Below are 26,741 nucleotides of genomic sequence, written 5' to 3'. Positions count from 1 at the left end.
TTGCATCTATTACAAGAGTCACTGATCCACTCATCAAAATGTAGGTATATAAACATTGCAAATGATGAGAAAGAATCAAGTAGAAAAGTCATTCTCTATTCCCACCCTCCTACCCTATTCCCCAAGACCCATCTCCAGTACTCCCCCACAGACATAGAGAAATATATACACAGGAAGACTCTCTACTATACTCCAAGTCCCAAAAAATGTAGAATGTCTGACGTAGAAGGGACATTTGAGCCAATTTAGCTCCTCTCTCATTTTTTGAAGCTAGGTTACTCAGTAAATCCCCAGAGCACTGGATCTGGAGGCAAGAAAACATAAGCTTAGAGCCCAACTTTAAAAGTTACTAATTCTGAAGATCAAAAGTAAATCACTTAACCAATTTCAGCCTCAGTTTTCTTAGCTATCAAATGAAGATAATAGCCCCAGCACTCAGGTAAGAATATGAAGATGAAATGAAATAATTTTTGTGAAGAGCTTTTCAAAATGTAAAATGGTATAAAAATAATGGTAGCTGCTATTATTATTTTCTATGGGAGAAACTGAATCTTTGAGAGAAAGATGATTTGCCCAAGGTCACAGAGCTAGTTATATGGCCTAGTTGGGATTAGAACTCAGGTCTTTTGAGTCCTGAACTGTGTCCTTCCCACTCTTCTGTTTATTCTTTAGATCTCTCTCTCTCTTTCTCTCTCTGTGTGTCTCTCTCTCGGTCTCTCTTTGTCTCTATTGCTCTCTCTATCTCTGTCTCTCTCTGTGTGTCTCTCTCTTGGTCTCTCTCTTTGTCTCTATTGCTCTCTCTATCTCTGTCTCTCTCTCTCTTTCTCTCTGTCTGTCTCTCTCTTTTAGTTTTGTTCATTTTATGTCTCCCTGTTTCTGTTTTTGCATCTCTCCCCTTCTGTCTTGATCTTGATCATTCTCATCTATTAACTCTGACTCTGTCCCTTTCTACATACTAGGACTCTGGTTCTGTACACATGATGTCGCAGTAGAATGGAAAATGGAAAATAATGAATGTATTTTATTGTAATTATATGTCTTCTAGAAATCACTAGCTACTTTAGAATAAAGCAGATATACCAACACCCTGTATCATCCACCTTCCAAATCTTCCATAGGTTTAAAAAAACTGTTGAACGTCCTGGATTTTCCATCTGGCTTCTCCATACATTCTTTTACTTAGAAAAAAAGGAGTTCAAGTTCTAGGCTTCTCTTAGTGTGATGCCATTGATTTAATGATGACATGATCCCTGTACATTTTTGGAGTAATTCTTGTTTTCAGACTTCAACATAAGTTAGTTGGATTGGGATGGAGTGGGTGAAGAGTCATTTCTTATATTTCATAAGAGTTGAAGGAGATTTTTCTTTCACAATATGGCTAATATGGAAATCTGTTTAAAATGATTGTACATGTATAACCTATATCAGATTGCTTGCTGTCTTGGGGAGGTGTGAGGGAAAGATAGGAAGGAGAAAACATTTAAAATTCAAAACATTGCAAAAATGAAATTATCTTGAAAACAATCTTTGCATGTAACTGGACAAAAAACAAAATGCTATTAAGTGGGTTCTCCCACTTACAACAGCTCTCTCTATGGGAGAATTAGAACCTTAAGAAGATAGCTCTCCTTCTTGGAAAAGGGCAATGGTCTTGGATGGCCTCACCATTCCTTAGACAAGTGGTATTGAATGGCTAACCAGGCAGGATATACATATATTTTCCCCCCTTATTATGAGGTTGCTGAGGGCAGGGACTTCTGCATTTTAGTCCTTGTGTCTCCAGTGCCTATAATAGTACCTAGCACATAGGAAGCACTTAATACATGCTCCTTGACTGATTTTCCATCTCCCAGACTCTTGAAAGAATGAGGATCACATTGCTCTGGGAGGGATGATAAAGGGAGTAGTACCATGCCTTAGGAATTCAATACCATAGAATTCAATAGTATGCCCAGCTGTATTTAGTTTCTCCTGTACTTCCTGTTAAGTTTCTGCTATTTAATTGCAGTAAGTTAATTAAAGTAACTATTGTTACATTTGAACTATAATAAAAATAATATTAGTTCACCATTGTTTATTTGAATCTCTAGACGCCTTAAATCCTAGCACCCCTCACACCACTTGGGGTCTAATCCAGGAAGGGACACAAATTTCAGGATGGGAGAGATAAAGGGACTTTGAAGATTGATTCAGAAATAGATGTTAGCAAATAATAAAGTTCCCTTCTGTCGTCTTCTTCAACTGCAGGAGTAATAACACTGCAGAACTTTTTGGAATTGAAATGAGCCTGGGAAACTCAATGATAAGCTACCAAGGACTGAATCACCTCCAAATCCATCATCAGCATCAATTCTTCAGGATCAAGCTTTCTGAAAAGCATCTGCCCATTGTGACTAAGCAATAAGAATCACATCTCATAAAATAGGTCCAAGAATGGCTATTACCCTAATCATAGAATTGCTCTCTTCCTTGGAAAATGGAGGGATTAGGAATGCTACTGTGCTGTAAGAAATGATGAGTTGGTTGATTTTAGAAAAACATGGAAAGACTTGCTTGAAATAATGAAGAGTGAAATGAGCAGAACCACAAGAAAGTAATACACAATTACAACCGGATTCTTCTAAGAACAACTTTGAACAAATATTAGCAATATTCAAATCAACAACAAAGAACTTCTGAAGAAAGAATTTAAACCAAGAACTGCACACAAGTATAGATGAATGGCCATTTCCAAAATAAACAAATAAATGAAATAAAAAAAAAAAAAAGACAAACACCTAGCATAGTTCCTGGGTTTAGTTTGAAGATAAGGAAAGGTACTAGAACTAGTTCCATTCTATGAGCCTCTTTGGCCTGCCTATTAGATCTTTATCTCAGACTCTGGTCCTTGTTTATTTTACTTTGTTTCTACTTTAAGTTAATTTCTGATACTTATTAAATACAAATTTGCATTATCATTACCTGAAGTCTAGGAGGAAAAGATTAAGATTCTTCACCTCTGTTTGGAATATGAGAGCATGATTTTTTTTTTATTGTTTTTTCCCAATTGTTCCTCCAGAGGCTCTTTCCATTTTAGGCATATCCTTGGGCATGTTCAGGGTAAAATAATGGTTGCTTCCCCAACTTCCTATTAGTAAAACATGATATTTGGGCTCACCTTTTTCCCTAGGGGAAAAATGAATTTTTAAAAATTATGTGTTCCTTTTTGATATATTTAATTTATTAGTTATAAATATTTGCTTCTATAATATTTTGGGGCAGCTAGGTGGCTCAGTGGATAGAGCACCAGCCTTGAATTCAGGAGGACCCCAAGATCAAATCTGACCTCAGACACTTAACACTTCCTAGCTATGTGACCCTGGGCAAGTCACTTAACCCCGGCCTCAAAAAGAAAAAAGAAAAAACAAAAAGATGTATAATATTTTGCTTTCCATTTTTTCTCTCATTCCCTCTGCTTCCCCCTGCCCAAAATAGTAATCAATCTGAATTAGGTTATGCATGTACAATCTTGTTAAACATATTTTCTCATTAGTCGTTACAACTTAGTCATGTTGGACTTCAGTGATTGGAGGAGAAAATGAGGCTGATGACCTTGATCACTGCTCCCTTCCTTAAATCCAATCCAATTGAAAGTTAATAGGATGCCATTGATCCTCTTTGATAACTCAAAACAAACAACAAAAGCAGATTTCTACCCAACCAGCTTTATCAACAAGCTCCTTAGAGCCATCCCAAATCCTTTTGTACAGGGGGCGCTTCACTTTAAAAGCTTTGTCCTTTCTCATCTCTGAATTTTTGCTTATATTGTCACATATGTCTAATTCTCAGGGAAATTTTTGGGAGAAGTCACCTCTGTGTAATCTCATGTTCCCCATCTCTAAAATGAGGGAGTTGATATTTCAGTTGTCATGCTTATTAGGCATCTTTCTCAGTGAAAGAAATTGATTCTCACTGCGAAGACCAGAGGCTGAATCTGTGCATCACATTGTTACTGCTTGAAATTGCTCTTGGACATACAGTGGCTCTAAATATCTAACCCCAGGCTACTAAGACTCACAGAGAAACAGCAGATGCCACACAAGCTCCTGACTTTCCTCCCAGAGGTATAGCAGCCAGGGCTGTGTACTTCACCACCAGGGAGGAAAGTAGTGGGAGATCTGCCATCAGCTCAGTGGACTATTTGCAGCCTTTCTGTCCATTTGAAATCTCTCCCAAAGGCAGAACTACACCAGAATTAAAGGCAGAGAAAAAATGGTTAAAATGCCTACTGGATCTCAATAGAATGCCTAAAGATGATCTCCAATCACACTCTCAGCTGATCTTCCCCCTATACTTCTTATTCTGTTGGTGAAGTCAAGTTGAAAATCATTTATTGTTCAGTTATTTGTCAATCATGTCTAACACTTTGTGACCCCTTTTGGAATTTCTTGAGAAAAATACTGGAGCAGTTTACCTTTTCTTTCTCCAGCTCATTTTGCAGATGAGGACACTGAAGCAAAGAGAGTTAACTGAATTAACCAGGGTCCCCTAGATAGTGTGTGAGGACAAATTTGAATTCAGGGGAAGGGTCTTCCTAACTCCAGCACTCTATCCCCTGGGCCACCCAGATGCTCCAGCATCAAGGTACTTGTTATATGTCAGGCATTGTGCTAGATATTAGGGACACAAAGAAAGACAGACTCTGCTCTCAAGGAGCTCCCATTTTAATGAAGGAGATAATATGTAAATAGCCAGACATATACAGTATAGCTTATATGGTTCCAGGAGCAATCTCCCAATTTTCACAGGCACAGAGAGATTTGGTCCTCAGAGTTTACCTCACAGTTCTAGGAGACAGCCCTGGAGGTTGGGCTTCTTTTTGGGCCCATTTAGCTTCCATCTGTTACCTCCCATAGAATGTGATTAACTAATATCATTGTAATATCATCTAACTGGTTACTATCACCCAAATATCAAGTAATCATTTGACATCAATAAGCTTTTGCAGAAGGATATTTACTAGGTGATTGTAGCAAGAATTGAAGTACAAAAACATTTTGTTTCCTGTCTCTTCTTTCAGAGAGTTTGCTGAGAAAAAGGTCTGCATCTCCTTCATCAGATTGGGAACTCCCTATAATTGGAATCCTTTCTCAGATTCCAGAATCTAGAACTGGGTTGTTTAAGGGAAATGAGTTCAATTCAATTCACATAATAAAATTTACTGATTAAAGAATAACTTCCAGAATATCATAGTGTTTTTACTTACAAAGTGGTACTTTGTAAGGAGCCATAGAATTGCCATCCCTAGAAAACTTTACAAATTACCTGACAATAAAATTTGGATTTTGTTGTCACAAACCTGGACAGAGGCAGAGGCCAGGAGAATGTAATCCCAATTGCTTTCAATGTTTCCCCCTCGGGGATGATTGTTTAATAAATTTGGTTGACATTTTTAAAATTTTATTCATTTCAATGTAATTGATTTCCTTTATAGATCCATGTATTTTATATATTTATCTGAGAAGGATGGATATGATAAACTTTGCCAGAGTACCAGAGGAGTCCATGACACTAAAAAGCTTAAGAACTTGCTCCTTAAAGGAGCTAAAAACTCCCCAAAACCTTCTTCTTTCTCCAGGATGGAGGATGAGAAGTCCACAGTTCCATCTTCTCAGTCATATTAAGACTATGACCTGAGTGAAAAGTAAAAAACCAACTCTATTTCTCAACCAAAGGTTTGGAAGTAAGCCTGTTCTTGTCAGTCTCAAGTCTATGCCCATCAGCCATCTTTAGGTAGACTATGGTTCCCTTTCACTGTTGTGAACACTCCTCTCATCCCATATCAGTAAAATCTATCATTGAGTCTTTGTTCCATATAAAATTTTCTATCCTGATTATTGTTTCTCCTCTCTTTGCTTCTGATCTGTTTCACTATTCCTTGGCTTCTTTTCATTCTACTTGTGAATTCTATGAAAACCTTCTCTCACTATCCATTTCCCCATTGATTGATTCTTGGTTACTACTCCTCTCTTTCTCTCAATCTATTAGTTCTATGCATTTTATTTGTCTTCCTGTCTCCATCTTTCCATCACTCCCTTTCATCTTGATCTTGAATGCTCTCAGTATATTAGCTCTGGTTCCATCATTTTCCATATGCTATGACTCTGGCTCTGTACACAACATATCTCAGCAGAATGGAAAATGGAAAACAATGAATGTATTTTATTGTAATTATGTGTCTTCTAGGAATCCACTACCTGCTTTAGAGGCAAACAGAATCATCATATTGATATCCCTGTGTCACCCACCTTCCAAATCCCCCATGGGTCTAAAGGACTTGTTGAAGGTATTGAATTTGCCATCTGGCTTCTCCATACAGGTAGGATACTCTTACTTAGAAAAAGGGAGTTCAGTCTTTAGGTTTCTCTTAGTGTGATGCCATTGGTTGGAAAGAGTCACCTCATATTTCATAAGTGTTGGGGAAGATTTTTCCCTTTAGTTCTGATTTTTCTTTCACAATATGACTGACATGGAAATCTGTTTAATATAATTGTATGTGTATAACATTCATGCTGTCTTGGAGAGGGTTGAGGGAAGGGAAGGAAGGAGAATACATTTAAAATTTAAAATATTGGTGAAAATTATCTTTAAAAGTAAATGGAAAAAAATAAAATGCCACTATATGGGGACAGAATAAGGCTTGGGGGATATGATATCCCAAGTAACTGAATGCTTAGCTCTCTGCTGGAGAATTAGAACGTTAGTTAGTTAGCACTCTTCCCTAGAAAAGGGCAAGGGTCTTGGTTGGGCTCACCATTCCTTAGGTGCTGGTATTGAATGGCCAACCAGCCAGGATTCCAATCACTGACAGCCTCTTTGGCCCCTTTGCCTGGTTTGTACCTGATGGGCTTCAGCATCAACTGAGAGGCAACTATATGTGAGAGTGGAAATTTGTAAAGTTGCTCCCCACACCTATCCCAGTTTACTTAGAGTTACAAGAGGCTTGTTTGTACAGTAGAGATAGAACAAGAGACCTGGAGCCAAGGTCATCTAGGTATAAATCTAACAGCAGACATTTACTAACTGTATGATTATGGGGAACTCACTTAAACTCTTTCTGCCTCAGTTTCCTTTACTGCAAAATGGAGATAACAAGAGGCCTAACATCCCTCATGAGGAACAAATATAGTATTTGTGAAGCACTTAGCAAAGTGTTTAGTATGGGCTTCATAAATACTGGCTTCCTTTTGGAGTGAGGACATGAGCAAAGCACACATTTCAATGGAATTCTAATTGTAGCTCCCATCACCAAATCCCAGAGAAATCACAGGAAATAAATAAATAAATAAAAACAGGTCAGCCTGCCCTGGTGACTAATTGAGACATACCATAGAAATCAGTCAATAAGAAAGTAGCACCAACAGGATGTGGAACAGGACACTGAACTATCAATCTCCATAAACCTTTCCCATGACATAATGCCTGCCTAGTTCCCTTCTTTACTCTCATTGAGTGAACCTATGCTAGCTACAATATCATAATCATACATTAATACCCCTTGAGTGGGCATTCTATATAACTCCATCTATATAACTTCCATCAAGGCTTTAGGACCTTCCCAATTTCCTCCTGTAACCTCAGAATTTCTATATCTTCTCATGGAATCAGCACCATTGACTCTTTCAAAATCCTTGTCTTGGTTGACTGGGCTGCTGTATCCTCCAGGGAGCTTGGCCACCCATTGAGTGTTTAAATGTCATTAAATGCCTTTGCTTGAGTTGGAAAGTAAGACTGAATTCCTTCAGAGAAAACACTGTGACACTTACCAGATAACTCGACATTTTAGACCTGACACATGGCACTTCCACCTTTCCACATGAAGTCCAGTTACCAACCATGATGACCAAAAGACCTTCCTTTTTCCATGCTTCAGTGACACCTCTTAGTACTCCACACCAAGTCTTTGTTCTCTCTCTTTTCTCCACCCAATTATGATGAACAAACGTTGGGATGAGACCTTAGAGACCTTCTGTTCTTGTTCCTTCTCCCTCTGATGGTGGGAGATCATTCTGAGAAAGAAGTTATTATTATCAGGGGGGGAAATTATCTAGATGGCCAACTGTGGTGGAAAGGCAGGTTTGGCATGGATTCATGGAAGTGCACTCACCCTACAGATTGTAAATCCTCACCTCACCTGGTCCTGTCTTTGTTAGTGAGGAAGTCAGGTAATCCTGTTGGATTGGGAAGAAGGGACGGCTCCCTTTCTTGATCATGCTGTCTTTTGCTCCCTCCTCTGTGATTCACTGTCCTTTCCCTCTCCTTCTTGCCAGGCAGTTATAAAAGGAGGCCCAGTGGACAAGAATCCAGGAGCGAGTCATCTGGGGCCAGCAAACAGCTCAAACCCCTACACCAACTCCTTCCTTGCTATATCTGCCTCTTGCTCCCAAACTCTGATATTGATACAGTGACTGTTTCAGCAAGGTACAAGCAAGGGATAGTTTGGGGGCAGGGTGAAGGGAGGGCAAAAGGAGACTACTCAATCCAAGAAAGTGAGGGAAACTGAGGAAGACCAAGAGTGGGACTGAGGGGGCTTAGATGAGACACTTGGCTGTGAGAAGTGGAGACCAGAAGAGTGATGGGAGAAGGTGGGACTGAGGAAGAATTCAGGATTGAGACTCCCCCATTAGGCAGACAGAGGCAAGAGGAAGGGAGACTTAAGGGAGAACGGGGTGTTCTGGGGATGGAGGATCTAGATGGTTTTTTGAGAGCCCCAGTCTGAGAGTCTTGACCTCTGAGGAGGGAATAAGGAGGATGCTACCAGGGCCTAGCAAGGTTGTGCTAAGAATGGATGAAGAAGGCCCCAACAAAGCCTCTGACTGGCTCCTTTTTCATGGTTTTCTCCTTTCTTCTGATAGCCAGGATTCTGTAGGGAGAGGTCAAGGAAGAGCCAGGGTAGTGTTGGGAAGGTGGGCCAGTCAATCAGAACCCACACCTGGCAAATGTAAAAGCTGGGCTTGGGAAAACAGTTAATGTGTGGATGTTTGTGAGTACATTTAGGTGTTTATTCCCAAGTCTGCCTAAATGTGTGTTCTTGCCTATGTGACCCTGGGTAAATCCGTCCTGAGTTTCAGTTGTCTCCTGTGTAAAATGAGAGGGTTGGACTCCAAGGTCCCTTCCAGCTCTGAATCCTAAAATGCTTTGGGTGCTGCTGAGGGCCTTTGAGAAGGTGAATGGGAAGGGGTTGGGAAGAAGAAGGGTAAGATGTGGTGGGGAGACAGCTTAGCCATCTCTCCCTTTTGCAGATGATGAGTAATCCGAGGCAGTGGATAATGTTGGCTGTCACAATACTGGCTCTGCTGTCCTGCCTAGAAACTTTTGTGGAAGCAGATCCCAGCAAGATTGAACACCCAGGTCCCAATGCCTCTAAAGAAGAACTGGGAAATTACTACTTTCAATGTTTTAGAGAATTACGTAGGAAGCGGTGAGGCTTTGAGGCTGTGTACAAGGAAGTGTATGTGTATGTGTGTGTGTATGTGTTTTGCACATCCACAGGTGCCCTCCATGTCTTTGCAGGGCTTCTCTCCTGCCCACAGCAGATGAGGAAAAACTTGGCTGATGGGATGGGGCAGGACTTACTTTGAAGTCACCTCTTGTTTCTCCTCATTCCCCTCTATTCTCATCTGTCACTCTCTGACTTGGCAGCCATTGTGCCCAAGATCTCCTCCACCCAGGGGAGCACAACCAAGCCTCCCAATGTGAAGAGGGGAGCCAGGGGCAGCCCAGTACTGACCCGTCCCCTCACCTGGCTCTTTTTGCTTCTCCAACAGGCCTGAAAGTAGAGACGTTTTGGATGTAGAAGCCCGGGGAGCTGAGAGCTTGGAGATAGCAGAGGAAACAAACAGAAGTTTGGGTAAATTCATCCCCTTCTCTTTTTTTTTCTCCTCCCAGTTCCTCTCACCACAGTATATTAGATGGTAAATGCCTTGAGGGCAGGGACTAGAATCTTTGGCACTTAGCACCGGACCTTACACAAGATAGATTTCATGTAGAGTTGTTGAAAGACTGGTGCCTTCTTTTCCCAATTAACCTCTGAAGGAGTCCTGCAAGTTTCCTAGACTCTTCCTTCCTTCCACAAGCAATCATTAAGTAACTGCAATGTGGAAAGTGTGCTGGGCTAAGCAAAAGAGGAAATAGAAGGCAGGTAAGACTTGGTCCATGTCTCCTAGGAATTAGATGGGGTCAATCCGCTGGTTCTACCTTACAAAACTCCCTTCCTTTCTCCATTTCTCCTCTTCCCAAGACCAGGATTCTGTATTTCTGCCATATTGACTTAAGTCCCCTTCCATATTTTTTAATTTTCCCTGGACAGTCTTAGATGGCAATTCATGTTCCTCTCTGATCAGGTCATTCTTCCATAAAGAAGTCTTCTCCTCCTCCCCAGGTCCTACCTACATTCCCTAAATTTTGACTGAGAAGCTTCCTTCTTCTCCCTCCTCCCCTCCAGGTAAGAAGAGCTTTAGGTTTGCTGATGGTTCCAACTTCTGATGGATCTCACTTGCAAACCAGAGAAGGTCCCACCTGGCCAGGCCTCCCTACTCTGCTGAATCTGAACCTTCCACTCTTGGGGGAGCACCTGAGGGCTTCCAGTTGAGTTCTGAGTCTTACACCTCTGCATCTGCAGGAGGGCTGTCAGTGCTTCCTGGCTCCTTAATAAAAAGCAAGTTTCATAGAAACATTGTATCTGTCTTCTTTCTGCTCCTTCCATCAGTCCTTTTTTATTGTTCCTTGGCTCTCCACCCTATCAAAGAGAAATGGCAGAGAAACCTGAGCCCAGCAGTGTGAAACAGGCTGAGGAAATGGGGAGCCAGTCCCAATGAGAGAATGTTGAGATTGCTCTCAGTCAGTCAGCTGATCAAGGACATACAACATCCCCTGGGTTAGAGCTAATTCTCAAAAGTGAAAGGAAAGAGGAAAATCTGATTAAAGATAATTTGAAGCTCTCTCCTCTGATGAACAGTTATTCTCCCTTTCCCTCCTCACCCAAAACTTCCAATCTAATGGGCACAAACACTATTTCTTCTTTCTGAGAACTCTCAGTCTAATAGTGCACACACAAACCTTGTCCTCAGTGAACACACAGAGCAGAGAAAACCTCTGCCCAGATCTCAGGAAATAAGAGAAAACCACAGACTTAAATAAAATCAAATTCTGAAAACCAGGGTTGGGAAGAGCATTGAGGGGAAGCAAAGAGGGGTAAGTATTCATAGAATCTTCCTGAAGGAGGGAATGCCCTAAACCTATTGGGAATGAGCCTTTGAAGTTTGAGAGGGGCTGGAGTATGGAAGGCCCAGTTAGAGAAGCAGCATGGGGAGAAGACACAGAATAAGAGTGGAAGGTCTAGGAGGAGGAAGAATGGGAATGGCAGCAGATCCCTGAGAGCTGGTGGGGGGAGGTGGGGCAGAGATGAGATTGAGATCCAAAGAGGGGCAGCATAGGGTGTGATCCAGGGTTGTGAAGCTGCTTAAGAAGAAAGTAGATCAAAGGTGGGAGGGAGGGAGAGTTGGAGAAGAGATCATCTAATGTTTCTCCACTCACAGCTTCCACCCTAGTTCAGGTCACTGTCATTCACGTGGATCATTGCAAGAGTCTGTTTCTTCTTATTGCCTCAAGTCTCTTTTCTTTCCAACCTTTGTGCTTGCAGATGCTTAAGTGATAGTAATAAAACACAGATTGGCTCATGTTCCTTCTCTGCTCACCAAGCTTCAGTGGCTCCCTATTGCCTCTAGGATCAAATTCAAACACATCTAACTTTAAAGCACTTCACAGTCTGAATCCAGCCTCCATTTCTAAACTTATTACACCATATCTCCTTCTGTGCAACTAAAATGGTCTCTTTGTTCTTGCCTTACATGATAGGGCCATCTCCTATCTAGATGCTTTTCTTTGTTAAAGCTGTCCCCTATTCCTTGAATGCACTCCCTCTTCATCCGTAACTCTCAAAATTTCTTTCTATCTTTCTTTGAAAGTCAATTCAAAAACCATCTTCTCCTACATGTGCCTCTTTCTGATCCCCCCAACTTCTAATGCCTCCAAATTATCTTATGTGTATATTTGTTGTTTTATTTGGGTTGCATAAATATAAATATGTACAACTATATAGTTTTATATGTACACACCTTTGTATATGTATGAGTGTATACACACACATGTACACATTTTTTCCCCCTATTATGAGGTTCCTGAGGGCAGGAACCTTCTGCATTTTAGTCCTTGTGTCTCCAGTGTCTAGAATGGTACTGGGCACATAAGAAGCACTTAATAAATGCTCCTTGATTGATTTTCCATCTCCTAGACTCTTTAAAGGGTGAGTATTTCATTCCTCTGAGAGGAATGATAGAAGGAACAATTCAACACAGCAAGGAAGGAATAAGTCCAGTTATATTTAATTCCTCTTGTATTTCTTCTTAAGTTTCTGCTATTTAATTGCAGTAAATTAATTATTATAACCATTGTTATATTTGTACTATTGTTCAAAAACTATTAAATCATTATTGTTTATATGAATCCCTAGCTCCCTCAAACTGTAGCACCACTCACATGATAGACCCTACTTGGGGCCTAATCCAGGAAAGGGTTCAAATTTCAGAATATGAGAGGTAAGGGAATTTTGGGAAAGAGAAAGAAAAGATTGATTCAGAAATAAATGTTAGCAAATAATAAAATTGTCTCCTGTCACCATCTTCAATTGCAAGAGATAATACTTCAGAACTTTTTAGAACTCTAATGAGCCTGGGAAACTCAGTGGTAAGATTATAGTGGTTACCAAGGATTGAATCACCTTCATATCCATCACTAGCATCAGGTATTCAGAGTTTTCTGAGAAGCATCTGTGTATTGTGACTGACCAGTAGGATCCACATATCATAAAATTGTTCCAAAAATGGTTGTTACTCTAATCACAAAATTGCTTTTTTCTTCTGAAAATAGGGAGATTAGGAATGCTATTGTGCTGTAAGAAATGAGGAGCTAGTAGATTTTAGAAAAACATGGAAAAACTTGCATGAAATAATGAATTGAAATGAATAGAACCATGAGAAAGTCATACACAGTTACAACTATGTTGTTCTCTTTGAACAAAGAATAGCAATATTCAAATCAACAACAAAGGATCTATTTTAAAAAGATGCTATTCATATCAGAGAATGAACTGATAAGCAGAAATATATATAGTCTGGTTTTATGTAAATATATATATATGTACATATATATACGTTGTTTTATGCCTAACAGTAGACTTCTCTAGGGTGGGATGGCATGACAGACAAAGAAAACTTAGAAAGAAACACAGAAAAGCAGGGTAGCTTTGAAAATGATATGTACTCAGTAATACATGGTTTGGAAAAAAGCAAAGAGTATGAAATGGAAATTCATGATTTTATATGAAACCATCTTTGATCTTTTTATGTTGTGTTATATACTTGGATATGTTCTCTTTCTTTTTCTTTTGTATTTAAGTTCAAAATGAATTTTTTGCCTTCCTAATATTGTTTAATATTTCTTCCATTCATAGCATTATGGGTTTTAAGTTCCTTCTTATTTATTTTTCTATATATAGTTCCTTTCAATCAATTGAACAGTCACCAGATCTTTATTAAAACATTACTCTGTATCAGACACTGTGTTAGGCTCTAAGGATCAAAATTCATTGAATCAAACAATTCCTTCTTGGAAAGGAAGAAGCTGATATTATAAAGGGGGAGGCAATGGGCATATGCTGATATAGACCAAACAAATATAAAGCGAATTAATAGAAATAATTACTAAATTATTAAATACAAGGTAATATGGGAGAGAGGACTCTAGAATTTTGCTTATCAACAAAAACTTCATAGAAAAGATAAGATAAGAAAATATAAGTTCGTCCTGAAGGATCAACAGAATTTGGCTTAGACTGAAGAGAGGGAGAATATTGTTGGGGAGAGAAAACAAAGGCATGGAAGTGGAACTCAGTGAGTGTACCTGAGATATTCAGTGAAGGAGCAGCCTACAGTACAGAAAGAGATACAAGAAAGGGAGGCAAAGGAGATTGCTTAAGGTAGATAGGCAGGGGCTGGAGTGTGGAGAGAGCCTTGAAAAGCCTAACAGAGGAGTCCAGATGTAGTAGTGTTAGCATCATTCTTCCTCTTCCATTCCTCTCTTTGGGACAGAACTCTCAAATCAGGTCTCTTGTTAGCAGGTTCAGTAATCTTTCAACTAAATATCCATGAATGAGACTTGGAATTCAAGAACTCTAAATTGTTGGAGCTGGAAATAACCTTAGAAAATAAAACAGATGTTTCAAAATACATTTCTTTATTCATCTTATTTTTTTTTTTGCATTAACACAATTTTCTACATTATCCTTTCATCTTCCTCTCCAATAGAGCCATGCCATTTAACAAGGAGTACTTTTGAAGAGAAATAAAGGGGTAAAAAAATGGACAAGATCAGGGTGATTGATCAATATATCAAAAAAGCCTCAAACTACATGCAGTGTACACTTCTGGTGGGTCTCTCCCTTTCCAAAAGGGATAGTAGAGGAGGGTACAATAAGAATGTCTTCTTGCATCTCTTCTTTTCAGCTCTTCTATATATAATGTAGAATTTCTTTTTTTAAATGTATTTTTATTTCATTAAGTATTTCCCAATTGCATGTAAAAAAAATTAACATTCACTTAAACACATTTTAAGTTTCAAACTCTGGGAGCCTGTGGGATACATTCTTAGGCCTGGATAATAAGGACTCTGGTGTGCCCATCAGTATATCACAGAGCTTAGCAGAGACTCATAGATGTTGGAAGATCCTTAATGCCCATCTAAGTTAAAAATGGGGTAGTAAAGAATAAAGTTCTAGATTGAGAGTTCCAAAGCCTTGGGTTTGAATGCTGTATGAGGCATTTATCATGTGACCTTTGGTCACTTCTTTTATCTTTCTCAACCTCAGATTCCCCATCTCTAGAATGGGGATGCTGAAAGCACTTACCTCACTGGTTTGATGTGAAAATACAAGAAGATGATACTATCTTTGTGGCATCCATTGTGGACCTCAAATTGCTAGATAAGTGTCAGCTCTAACTACTAGTCATATGATCACGGACAAATCATTTCACCTCCTCTGGAAAATAAGACTAGAAATGCCTACAGCACTCATCTCATGGACTTGAGAGCATTAAATGAGACTGTATTAGAGAAAGTACTTTGTCAATCTAAACAACCCAATGCCTTTATTTTAGAAAAGAAAAAGAATCCCAGGAAGGGAAAGTGCCTTGCCTAAGGTGACTCAGCAACTTAGCATCAAATAAAGCCCAGATTTTCAGATTCTTGTTAATGCTCTTTCCACTCCAGCACATTGTGTGTTTCCCCCACATATGGGCAAAAGCATTCTGGATTAGGAGTCAGAGGACCTGATCATTCAGTTCTCTATCTGGAGCTGGACACCATTTTTCATTATGAGTCGCTTGGAATCGTTTTGGATCACTGGATGATCAGAGTAACCAAGTGTCTGGCAGTGGATCATCATTACAACATTGTTGTTACTATGGACGACGATCTTGCACTTCTCACTTCACTTTGTCTCAGTTCATGCTTTTCTGAAACCGTAGCCCTCATCATTTCTTACGGCACAATAAGATTCCCTCATGCCACAATGTGTTCAACCATTCTCCATTTGATGGGTATCCCTTCAATGTCCAGTTCTTTACCACCACCAAAAGAACTGATACAGACTATTTTTGGACATAAAGATTCTTTTCTCTTTGATCATTTGAGGGGTACCGACCTAATAATGGTAATGCTGGGTAAAAGGGTTGGCACAGTTTGATAGCATTGTTCCAAATTATCCTCCAGAATGCTTGGAATAGTTCGAAACTTTACCAACAGTGTACTATTTTTCCACATTTATCAGCATTTATCATTTTTCATTTCTATGATATGAGTTGACATGATTGGTGTGAGGTAGAACCTCAGAGTTGTTTTAATTTTTAATTTGTATTTCTCAAGTCAGTAGCAATTTAGAGCATTTTTTCCACACAATCTCTTCTGAAAACTGCGTGTTTATAGCCTTTGACAATTTATCAATTGGGGAATAGCTCTTATTTTGACATAGTCCTCAATACATTTGAAACTGACGTACTTAACAGAAGTTAAGGTTAACAAAGAAACAGTGTAAGAAACAGCATTTTCTATGCTACCTACCATGTACCAAAATGTAGTTATTTTGGTGGGGTATTGGAGGAGGTGATGTTAGTGAAAGGAGAGGGATGATGATGAGCATGTAGAGACTTTGAGGAGTCAGACAGGGAGGAAGAATATAAGAGGGACAGAATGGCTTGTGGGGAAGACCCCGTCTGATCTGAGGCACTAGTAGCTCCTGACCCACTAGACTGGTTTACTTTCTTGGACTCAAGGTAAGTGGGCACAGGGATGAAGACACTTGGGGGTGGCACCTCTGTCCCTTGGGTGTAATAGACCACTTGGGAAGGAAGGCTTTTGAGAGATCACAATTGGGCATTGGAGGCTGACACAGAGGAAAGAGTCTTGGAACTCTTGGAATGATGCAAGAGTAGAATGAAGGGAGGTTTAGATTTAGGAGCTGAGTTATAAAGTGCCCCTCTACAGAAGGAAGGGCTGAGGCTGTGGGATTGGAGGTTTTCCCTTGTGACATCCAAGGGGCCCATTTCTGACACAAGGTGCCCTGTGTAGCAGAAAGGAGACATGCCCTAGGCACTCCTAGGTGTGAGTGGCCAGTCTTTTGGAGGAAGTTTGCCCAGGTATGTTCATATTCCCCCGAATATGTCTGACTCTGTGCATACATAGCTGTGTGCCTGTGTTGCCGTGTGGCACAGTGGAGGCTGTACCATTTTCTCAGCCTTCGGCTATACATGGGTCAGTCAATCTTCGCTTTGACCAAGTGCGGGGTTGGTCACCCAGAGGCAGAGCCAAAACTAGCAAATGTGGAATGGAGGACAAACTCCATAATGCAAACCCCAGATGAATTTCAGGACCAATTCACTGGGATACAACTGAGAGTCCTGCCCTGTTGAGGAAGGATGCACAAGGCAGAATGCCAGGACGTTGGGCAGAGTTACTGGGACTCCTCAAGGCCATTTCACTAGGGAGACTCGTGTCTGAGGGCTTGATGAGCAGGGCCCTCTGGGGCATATTATCTTTGGAAGTGGGCTTGGGCTACCTTGCTGCTTTCTGTTTTTAACAAATTATTCTTGCTCTCTGAGAACTTAGTTCAGTTGTTTCCACCCTGCTTGCTGAAGGGCTGCCAGTAAATGCTGTTGGTGCTCTTTGGATTTCAGTGTCCTGGATAAAGACCCAAAGCAGTTATGTTCTACCCCTGAGACAGGGAGGGTGCGTGCACGAGTGTGTTGTCCTATAATGGAGGCCCTGGTCATGTAAGAAGTTCTTTGGGGAGGGAGGCTGGGTGGGAGCTGAGGGGAGAAGATGAGTGAGATATCAGAGGAGTCGGGGGACTGGCAGTTCTGCTCTTAGTCTTTCCTTGGAATGATCATTGAGTATCCAGTTTGTCAAGTGTTCTCTTGGCATTTGGAACATTCTTGCATTGCTCCCTCTCTGTCTCTCTCTGGCTTGGTCTGTCTCTTGTTCTTCGTCTCTCTTTCCCCATCTCTTAGTCTGTCTCTGTCTTTCTCTGTATCTCTTTTCTCTCTCTGTCTCTGTGTGTCTTTCTGTTTCTGTTTGTGTCTTTTTCTGTCTATATCTGTGTTTCTCATCTCTGTCTCTCTCAATTTTTGTTCTGGACTGTCTACCTCTTTCTCTTGCTTATCTCTTTCTTTGTTTCTCTGTCTCCCTCTCCTCTCCTTTCTGTATCCCTCTCTTCCCTGTCCCTCCTTTTAGCTGTTTCTTTCCTTTTCTCTGTTCTCTTCTGCCTTGCTCTGTTCATTTCTCCCTTATCCTAACATCTTTTTTTCCTCTGTCCCCTCTCCTCCCCTTTCCTTTTCTTCTTTCTCTCCATTTCCCTTCTGCTTCCTCCCCTGGCCTTCCCTTCTGACTCTTCTCTCTCATCCTTTGTTCCTCAGATGGCTGCCCCTCGATATTGCCTCTCTCTTCTGCTCCTCTCCTGCTGTGTGGCTCTCTTGAGTGCTCAGAGGGCTCCCCAGGAGCCAGTTTACCCTGGAGATGATGCTACCCCAGAGCAGATGGCCAAGTATGCTGCTGAGATGCGAAGATATATCGATAGGCTCACCCGGCCCAGGTGCGTAAGTGTCTCAGTGGTCAGTGCAGACTGAGCTGGGCTCTCTGGTTTTGCAGACATAAATGTGAGGTAGTGAAGACAGTAAGTTCCTCCTGGACAGGAGGCTGGAAAGGAGAGGCTTTAGGTGGTTTGTTGCAAAGGGGTGGGCTGCAAGGGTACTCTTGGAATTCCTTTCCAACTTTACAATTCTGGGGATATGTAGAGTTTGCTCTTAGATGTATGTGAATAAATGTGACTATGGACTACTTTTCATAGCAGTGAGACTTCATGTTAATGTGACCAAATTTAGGCAGACACAGTGGGAAAAAACCCACAAATTCCTACTAATTCTGATCCTGGAGACAAACCACCCACCTAAAATACACTTCTCTACCAAATACACAGTTCAAATCCCAGCTTTCTCTGCCAGATAGGGCTTAGGCTGCAGGGGATCTCTCTGTGTGTCTAATGACTATGTCTGAATTTGTGAGACTATATTTGTCTATGTGTGAGCCAGATCTTAAAGAGGGTGGACAGCTCTGGCTCTGGCAAGCTCTGGCAGCTCTGGCAAGTATGAGAAGAGGGCAGCAGGAGGGTGATTCTATCAAGATAGTGTGGATATATTGGAGTAGATGGTTCTGCTGTAGTATTCTCAGGTACCAAGTACCCCGAATCTTTGGATTTCTCTAGATTAGGGCAAGGAGGGTATAATGTATGTGTGTGGTGGGGGAAAGATATGTGTGCATATGTGTGTATGTGTTTTGTGTGTGCTCTCTAGAAGAAGACAATAAATGGGACTGAAAAAGGAGGGAAGTATTGAATGGGCAACAGAACCCTCAGGGGCAGGATCAGATTTCCTTATGAAATCTCTGGGGATAGGGACAAGGTTTCATACTAACTGAGAGAGCCTTTACCTTTGACCTGTCATCCACCTATCTCTTCTCTTCTTTTACAGGTCATCCCATCAGCTGAACTTTCACTGCTCCTGCTTCATTTGCCTCTCCCTTTTTCCAGAGCCCTGCCGGCAGTCCTGGCCCTCACTCCCTGGTGCTAACTACAGAATTCTATCATTATCCCTGAAGCAGGCTTAATAAAGCTGAATCAAAAATCAGTCTCTTTGTCTCTCTGTGGGTTTCTCTCTATAATTTGATTCCTTCCAATTTATAGAATGATTGCATAGCTATTATCTGATTCGTTCATGAGGCAGAGTTTCCTATTTTACATATTAATATACTGAGAGTTATCTATGATAAGGTCCTTGTCCAAGTTTTTCAGTGAAAATGTAAGGACTTGAATCTGAGTTTCTGTGAATCTGGGAAGTGCATAAGGAATGGCTTTGATATAATGGAGGGAATCAAAGGACATGCAGGGGCAGAGGAAGCTGATGTTTTAGGACTTCAATGGCAGGTGATATCTAAGTTGGGTATATGTTATTATAAAAGCTGTTTTCCTGAATATACAGAAAACTGTCTCTAAGAGTCTTGGGTATCTTTCTCATGTTCAGGGTGACTGCATAATCCAATGGACAAATTTTGCTAAAGCTGCTACCCATTCACCCCTGACTATGGCACCAGTAATACCCCAGCTCCCTGATTCTTACACCCTTTCTTATAGCCCACAGGAACAAATCTTTCTCTTTCAGGATGGTTCCAAACACCTTCAAGCCAACTTTTAATTCCAGAGACAAGTCAGTGGAAACTTATTTTTGGTCTTCATCAGGCTACACACTTGGGAAAAAACGCATTTTTGCTGGTCACAAGCTGGGAGAAACGATCTGGCAGATCTGCCAGGCCTGCCCAGTTTGTGCCTAAGTCAATCCTAAAGGAGCTGTAAAACCTCCCCCTCTCCTGAAGCCAGAGAAGGGCACATACCCAGGGGAAGGCTGGCAAATAGACTTTACACATATGCCCCCTTGCAGAGGTTTCAAGTTGCTTTTGGTCTTTGTGGACACTTTTAGGCTAAGCCCTTTTGAACTTCTGGATGAGAGGCCCTTCTTAGCTTCTGACATTCTTGTAGATCCAGAACAGCATCTGGTCACCCAATTTGCCACATAGATCATTATAATCCAGAAAGCCCTTTCAGAACATGCAAAGGAGCATGTCCCTAAAGCTATAGATACTCATATAAAATGGAAAGGACCATTCTAAGTACTCCAAAGTCAGTCAAACTGGAAGGGTTCCCCAGCTGGACTCAGATTTCTAGGATTAAAAATGATGCCTCTGTTACCTCTCTTTCAGATATTTCAGAATATTCCTGTGAACCCCTAGAGGACTGGAAGCTCCCTCTTCCACGGGACCCCTGAAAACACTCTGGATAGAGAAGGAGGAAATTGTCTGTGTCCTTCTTTCTCTCACTATAATCTCCTCCCTTCCTTTTCCCACTCCACAGATGAGAACTTTGCTCCTAGCATTTTCCCCTCTGTTTTTTTTTTTATGTCATTCTATGGCCCATACCAGTATTTAAGTCCTTCTTAGCCTCTCAGCTAGGGAGCTCCTTGGGCACTTGGGACATTCAGGATTGTTGGGTAGGCCATCAGCATCCTCAGGGAAGCCCAAAGGCCCCATTCCCAAATGTCTCCATCTCTACCCTGGATGTCACCCCACTTTTAACCTGCTCGTGAAATTTTTTTCCTCCAAGCTCCAAGCTACAAACTTCCAGCTACTCACTGAGTCTGAAGATCATGGAACAACTGACTTGGACACACAACATCCCCTAGATGTTGTGGCTGCCATCTTTAAATCTCATTTCCTGGACTGAGCTCCCATTGAACAGAAGGACAGCTTTATGACCATTGTCAGCTTGAAGCAGCTCCAGAAGATGAATTTGGGGTGAGTGCTTGAGGGGGAATGTTGTGGACTGTGTCCCCTTGATCTTTGTGGGGATGGACCTGGGTTAGAGAAACCCTAAAATCTCAATCAACTCCAAGATGGTAACCTCCTACAATTCAATGGGAGAGACTTTATTGAATTGAAAATTAGTCCCTCAAATTCATCTGGATATTGCTTCCTGGCTCAGAGCCACAAAAACCCAATATAATCAAAGGCTGAAAGCCCAAACTTTTGCTATAATTCCTTTCAGGATTTAGCTCACTGAAGAAGCTGTTTCTTCTCAGTATATAATAAACCCATTTTTGCCGCAAACCTCACCTACCTTTGGGCTTGCAAATTCTTTCACAAAGCCTTCGACATGGGCAAGGGCATCTCTCAACCCTCATTTCTCACACCTGAACAGTTTCTCTTTCCTTTGGCTTCAGAATCCCCAGCCAGGAAGGTTCTGATAGTTCCCTACAGAGATATTTTCAATTTCTCATTATTTCTTTCTTTGAACATTCAGTCCTTGCTCTTTTCTATTACATCCCTTCCCACTAAAGAAAAATATATGGGGCAGCTAGGTAGCACATTGGCTAGAGCACCAGCCTTGAATTCAGGAGGACCTGAGTTCAAATCTAGTCTCAGACGCTTAACACTTCCTAGCTGTGTGACCCTGGGCAAGTCACTTAACCCCAGCCTCAAAAAAAAAATAAAAAATGTACAAGTCTTCTCTAGTTGATCAGCCTTTGACTTATACCGGCTTTCAATATGAAGTGAACAGAAACATAAACACAATCTGAACAACAGGCAGATTTTATATTTTCCTGCTCAAAGAGAGAAGTAGGAGCAGGCAAATCAGTGTCTCTTTTCAGTTCTCCCAAATGGAAATTTCAACCAAGACTGGTCCGTTCAGACATGGCTCTTGTCTTGGTCTCAGGCTGCTCCCCTCCTAGTCTCAGGTAGAGTAGTGGCAGCTGCAGCTATATTCCAGAGACCACTCAAATAAATACCAACAATTCCCCTCCCTTCCACTGAGGCTTCAGTGTCTCTTGAAAGACAAGAGGGGTGTCTGGCTGGCTCACCCTCCTGCCAAGGGCATCTCACCCTTCACAAGACATCTCCTTCAGGGCAAAGCCTTTACCTTTCACACTGTCTTTTAGAGGCATAATCCTTCAATATTAGACAGAAAATGCAAACAAATAAATAATGTCTATTTTTTGGATAGAATTTCTGAGGTCCTTCCCCTATGGTACTGATTTTTTTTTTCTGAAGACAAACTAAGCAACATTTTGCTTCAATTCTTACCTAGCTGATAATCACTAAATAGGCATTGCCTCATACAAACTGAGATCTGAGAAAGATTGGAGCTTAAAAGGGTCTAGGTTTCCCATTGTATGCTGGACCATATAGGCTCAGCAGGAGTTCTCAACCTGAAAAAGAATTCCAATTATAGGGAATTCCCAATCTGATAAAGGAGATGCAGTCCTTCTGAGCAAACTCTCTAAAGGAAGAGACAGGAAACAAAATGTTTTTCAACTTCAATTCTTGCTATGATTACCCAATAAATAATCCTCTGCAAAAGCTTATTGATGTTAAATAATTGCTATTTACATGATATTGTGAAGATATTAGTTGATCCAATTCTATTATATGGAAGAGATGGAAGCCAAATGGGAGCAAACAGGAGCCCAGTCCCAGGTTTATCCTCTAGAACTGTGAGGTAATCTCTGAGGACCAAACCTATCTGCACCTGTTAGAATTGGGAGATTGCTCCTAGAACCCTGTAAGCTATACTCCATATCAGTGGTTCTCAAACTTTTTAAATAGGGACCAATTCACTGTCCCTCAAACTGAGGGAGGGCCAATCTATAGTAAAAACAAAACTTCACACTCTGTCTCCGCCCCCAGCCCATTTGCCATAACCCAGTGGGCCGAATAAAGGTCCTCAGCTGGCCACATCTGAGAACTCCTGCACTAGCTGCTTTAGAGTCAAACAGAATGATCATATTGATATCCCTGTGTCACCCATCTTCCAAATCCCCCACAGGTCTAAAGGAGCTGTTGAAGGTACTGAATTTGCCATCTGGCTTCTCCATACAGGTAGGATACTCTTACTTAGAAAAAGGGAGTTCAGACTTTAGGTTTCTCTGAGTGTGATACCATTGGTTTAATGATGACATGATCTCCTGTACATTCCTGGAATAATTCCTGTTTTTGGACCCCAAAATAAGTTAGGCTGAATTGGGAAGGGAGGTGGGGGAAAGAGTCACCTCATATTTCATAAAAGTTGGGGAAGATTTTTCCCTTTAGTTCTGATTTTTCTTTCACAATATGACTGACATGGAAATCTGTTTAATATAATTGTATGTGTATAACATTCATGCTGTCTTGGAGAGGGTTGAGGGAAGGGAAGGAAGGAGAATACATTTAAAATTTAAAATATTGGTGAAAATTATCTTTAAAAGTAAATGGAAAAAAATAAAATGCCACTAAATGGGGACAGAATAAGGCTTGGGGGATATGATATCCCAAGTATCTGAATGCTTAGCTCTCTGCTGGAGAATTAGAACGTTAGTTAGTTAGCACTCTTCCCTAGAAAAGGGCAAGGGTCTTGGTTGGGCTCACCATTCCTTAGGTGCTGGTATTGAATGGCCAACCAGCCAGGATTCCAATCACTGACAGCCTCTTTGGCCCCTTTGCCTGGTTTGTACCTGATGGGCTTCAGCATCAACTGAGAGGCAACTATATGTGAGAGTGGAAATTTGTGAAGTTGCTCCCCACACCTATCCCAGTTTACTTAGAGTTACAAGAGGCTTGTTTGTACGGTAGAGATAGAACAAGAGACCTGGAGCCAAGGTCATCTAGGTATAAATCTAACAGCAGACATTTACTAACTGTATGATTATGGGGAACTCACTTAAACTCTTTCTGCCTCAGTTTCCTTTACTGCAAAATGGAGATAACAAGAGGCCTAACATCCCTCATGAGGAACAAATATAGTATTTGTGAAGCACTTAGCAAAGTGTTTAGTATGGGCTTCATAAATACTGGCTTCCTTTTGGAGTGAGGACATGAGCAAAGCACACATTTCAATGGAATTCTAATTGTAGCTCCCATCACCAAATCCCAGAGAAATCACAGGAAATAAAAAATAAATAAATAAATAAAAACAGGTCAGCCTGCCCTGGTGACTAATTGAGACATACCATAGAAATCAGTCAATAAGAAAGTAGCACCAACAGGATGTGGAACAGGACACTGAACTATCAATCTCCATAAACCTTTCCCATGACATAATGCCTGCCCAGTTCCCCTTCTTTGCTCTCATTGAGTGAACCTATGCTAGCTACAATATCATAATCATACATTAATACCCCTTGAGTGGGCATTCTATATAACTCCATCTATATAACTTCCATCAAGGCTTTAGGACCTTCCCAATTTCCTCCTGTAACCTCAGAATTTCTATATCTTCTCATGGAATCAGCACCATTGACTCTTTCAAAATCCTTGTCTTGGTTGACTGGGCTGCTGTATCCTCCAGGGAGCTTGGCCACCCATTGAGTGTTTAAATGTCATTAAATACCTTTGCTTGAGTTGGAAAGTAAGACTGAATTCCTTCAGAGAAAACACTGTGACACTTACCAGATAACTCGACATTTTACCCCTGACACATGGCACTTCCACCTTTCCACATGAAGTCCAGTTACCAACCATGATGACCAAAAGACCTTCCTTTTTCCATGCTTCAGTGACACCTCTTAGTACTCCACACCAAGTCTTTGTTCTCTCTCCTTTCCCCACCCAATTATGATGAACAAACGTTGGGATGAGACCTTAGAGACCTTCTGTTCTTGTTCCTTCTCCCTCTGATGGTGGGAGATCATTCTGGGAAAGAAGTTATTATTATCAGGGGGGAAATTATCTAGATGGCCAACTGTGGTGGAAAGGCAGGTTTGGCATGGATTCATGGTAGTGCACTCACCCTACAGATTGTAAATCCTCACCTCACCTGGTCCTGTCTTTGTTAGTGAGGAAGTCAGGTAATCCTGTTGGATTGGGAAGAAGGGACGGCTCCCTTTCTTGATCATGCTGTCTTTTGCTCCCTCCTCTGTGATTCACTGTCCTTTCCCTCTCCTTCTTGCCAGGCAGTTATAAAAGGAGGCCCAGTGGACAAGAATCCAGGAGCGAGTCATCTGGGGCCAGCAAACAGCTCAAACCCCTACACCAACTCCTTCCTTGCTATATCTGCCTCTTGCTCCAACCTCTGCTGTTGATACAGTGACTATTTCAGCAAGGTACAAGCAAGGGATAGTTTGGGGGCAGTGTGAAGGGAGGGCAAAAGGAGACTACTCAATCCAAGAAAGTGAGGGAAACTGAGGAAGACCAAGAGTGGGACTGAGGGGGCTTAGATGAGACACTTGGCTGTGAGAAGTGGAGACCAGAAGAGTGATGGGAGAAGGTGGGACTGAGGAAGAATCCAGGATTGAGACTCCCCCATTGGGCAGACAGAGGCAAGAGGAAGGGAGACTTAAGGGAGAACGGGGTGTTCTGGGGATGGAGGATCTAGATGGTTTTTTGAGAGCCCCAGTCTGAGAGTCTTGACCTCTGAGGAGGGAATAAGGAGGATGCTACCAGGGCCTAGCAAGGTTGTGCTAAGAATGGATGAAGAAAGCCCCAACAAAGCCTCTGGCTGGCTCCTTTTTCATGGTTTTCTCCTTTCTTCTGGTAACCAGGATTCTGTAGGGAGAGGTCAAGGAAGAGCCAGGGTAGTGTTGAGAAGGTGGGCCAGTCAATCAGAACCCACACCTGGCAAATGTAAAAGCTGGGCTTGGGAAAACAGTTAATGTGTGGATGTTTGTGAGTACATTTAGGTGTTTATTCCCAAGTCTGCCTAAATGTGTGTTCTTGCCTATGTGACCCTGGGTAAATCTGTCCTGAGTTTCAGTTGTCTCCTGTGTAAAATGAGAGGGTTGGACTCCAAGGTCCCTTCCAGCTCTAAATCCTAAAATGCTTTGGGTGCTGCTGAGGGCCTTTGAGAAGGTGAATGGGAAGGGGGTTGGGAAGAAGAAGGGTAAGATGTGGTGGGGAGACAGCTTAGCCATCTCTCCCTTTTGCAGATGATGAGTAATCCGAGGCAGTGGATAATGTTGGCAGTCATACTACTGGCTCTGCTGTCCTGTGTAGAGAGTTGTGGGATCGAGGATAGGACCCTGCCCGGATTCCCGGGTGACAATGCCTCTAAAAAACAACTGGCACAATTCTACTATCGCCTTTATAGAAGGATGATGAAGAAGCGGTGAGGCTTTGAGGCTGTGTACTTGGGAGTGTATGTTTATGTGTGTGTGTGTGTGTGTGTGTGTGTGTGTATGTGTGGTGTGGGTGGGTAAGTGTTGCACATCCATTGTGCCCTCCATGTCTTTGCAGGGCTTCTCTCCTGCCCATAGCAGATGAGGAACATCTTGGCTGATGGGATGGGGAAGGACTTACTTTGAGGTCACCTCTTGTTTCTCCTCATTCCCCTCTATTCTCATCTGTCACTCTATGACTTGGCAACCATTGTGCCCAAGATCTCCTCCACCAGGGGAGCACAATGAAGGTTTCAATGTGAAGACAGGAGCGAGGGGCCAGCCCAGCACTGACCCTCTATCCTTACTGGGCCCTTTTTGCTTCTCCTACAGGCCTGAAAGTAGAGACATTTTGGATGAAGAAGC

General features: G+C 41.6%; 1 protein-coding gene across 1 annotated transcript; it reads left to right on the top strand.

Moving 5' to 3' along the window:
* Window positions 1-16,367: 16,367 nt before the first annotated feature.
* Window positions 16,368-26,330, top strand: PPY (pancreatic polypeptide). The gene is made up of 4 exons (XM_074264755.1): window positions 16,368-16,424; window positions 18,063-18,238; window positions 23,075-23,127; window positions 26,215-26,330. Exons 2-4 carry the CDS (start codon window positions 18,063-18,065, stop codon window positions 26,328-26,330), a joined length of 345 nt encoding a protein of 114 aa, XP_074120856.1. The 5' UTR covers window positions 16,368-16,424.
* The last annotated feature ends 411 nt before the right edge of the window (window positions 26,331-26,741 follow it).

Source organism: Sminthopsis crassicaudata, chromosome 4, assembly GCF_048593235.1.
Source record: "Sminthopsis crassicaudata isolate SCR6 chromosome 4, ASM4859323v1, whole genome shotgun sequence".
Taxonomy (NCBI): Eukaryota; Metazoa; Chordata; class Mammalia; order Dasyuromorphia; family Dasyuridae; genus Sminthopsis; species Sminthopsis crassicaudata.
This window is presented reverse-complemented; position numbering and strand designations above follow the sequence as displayed.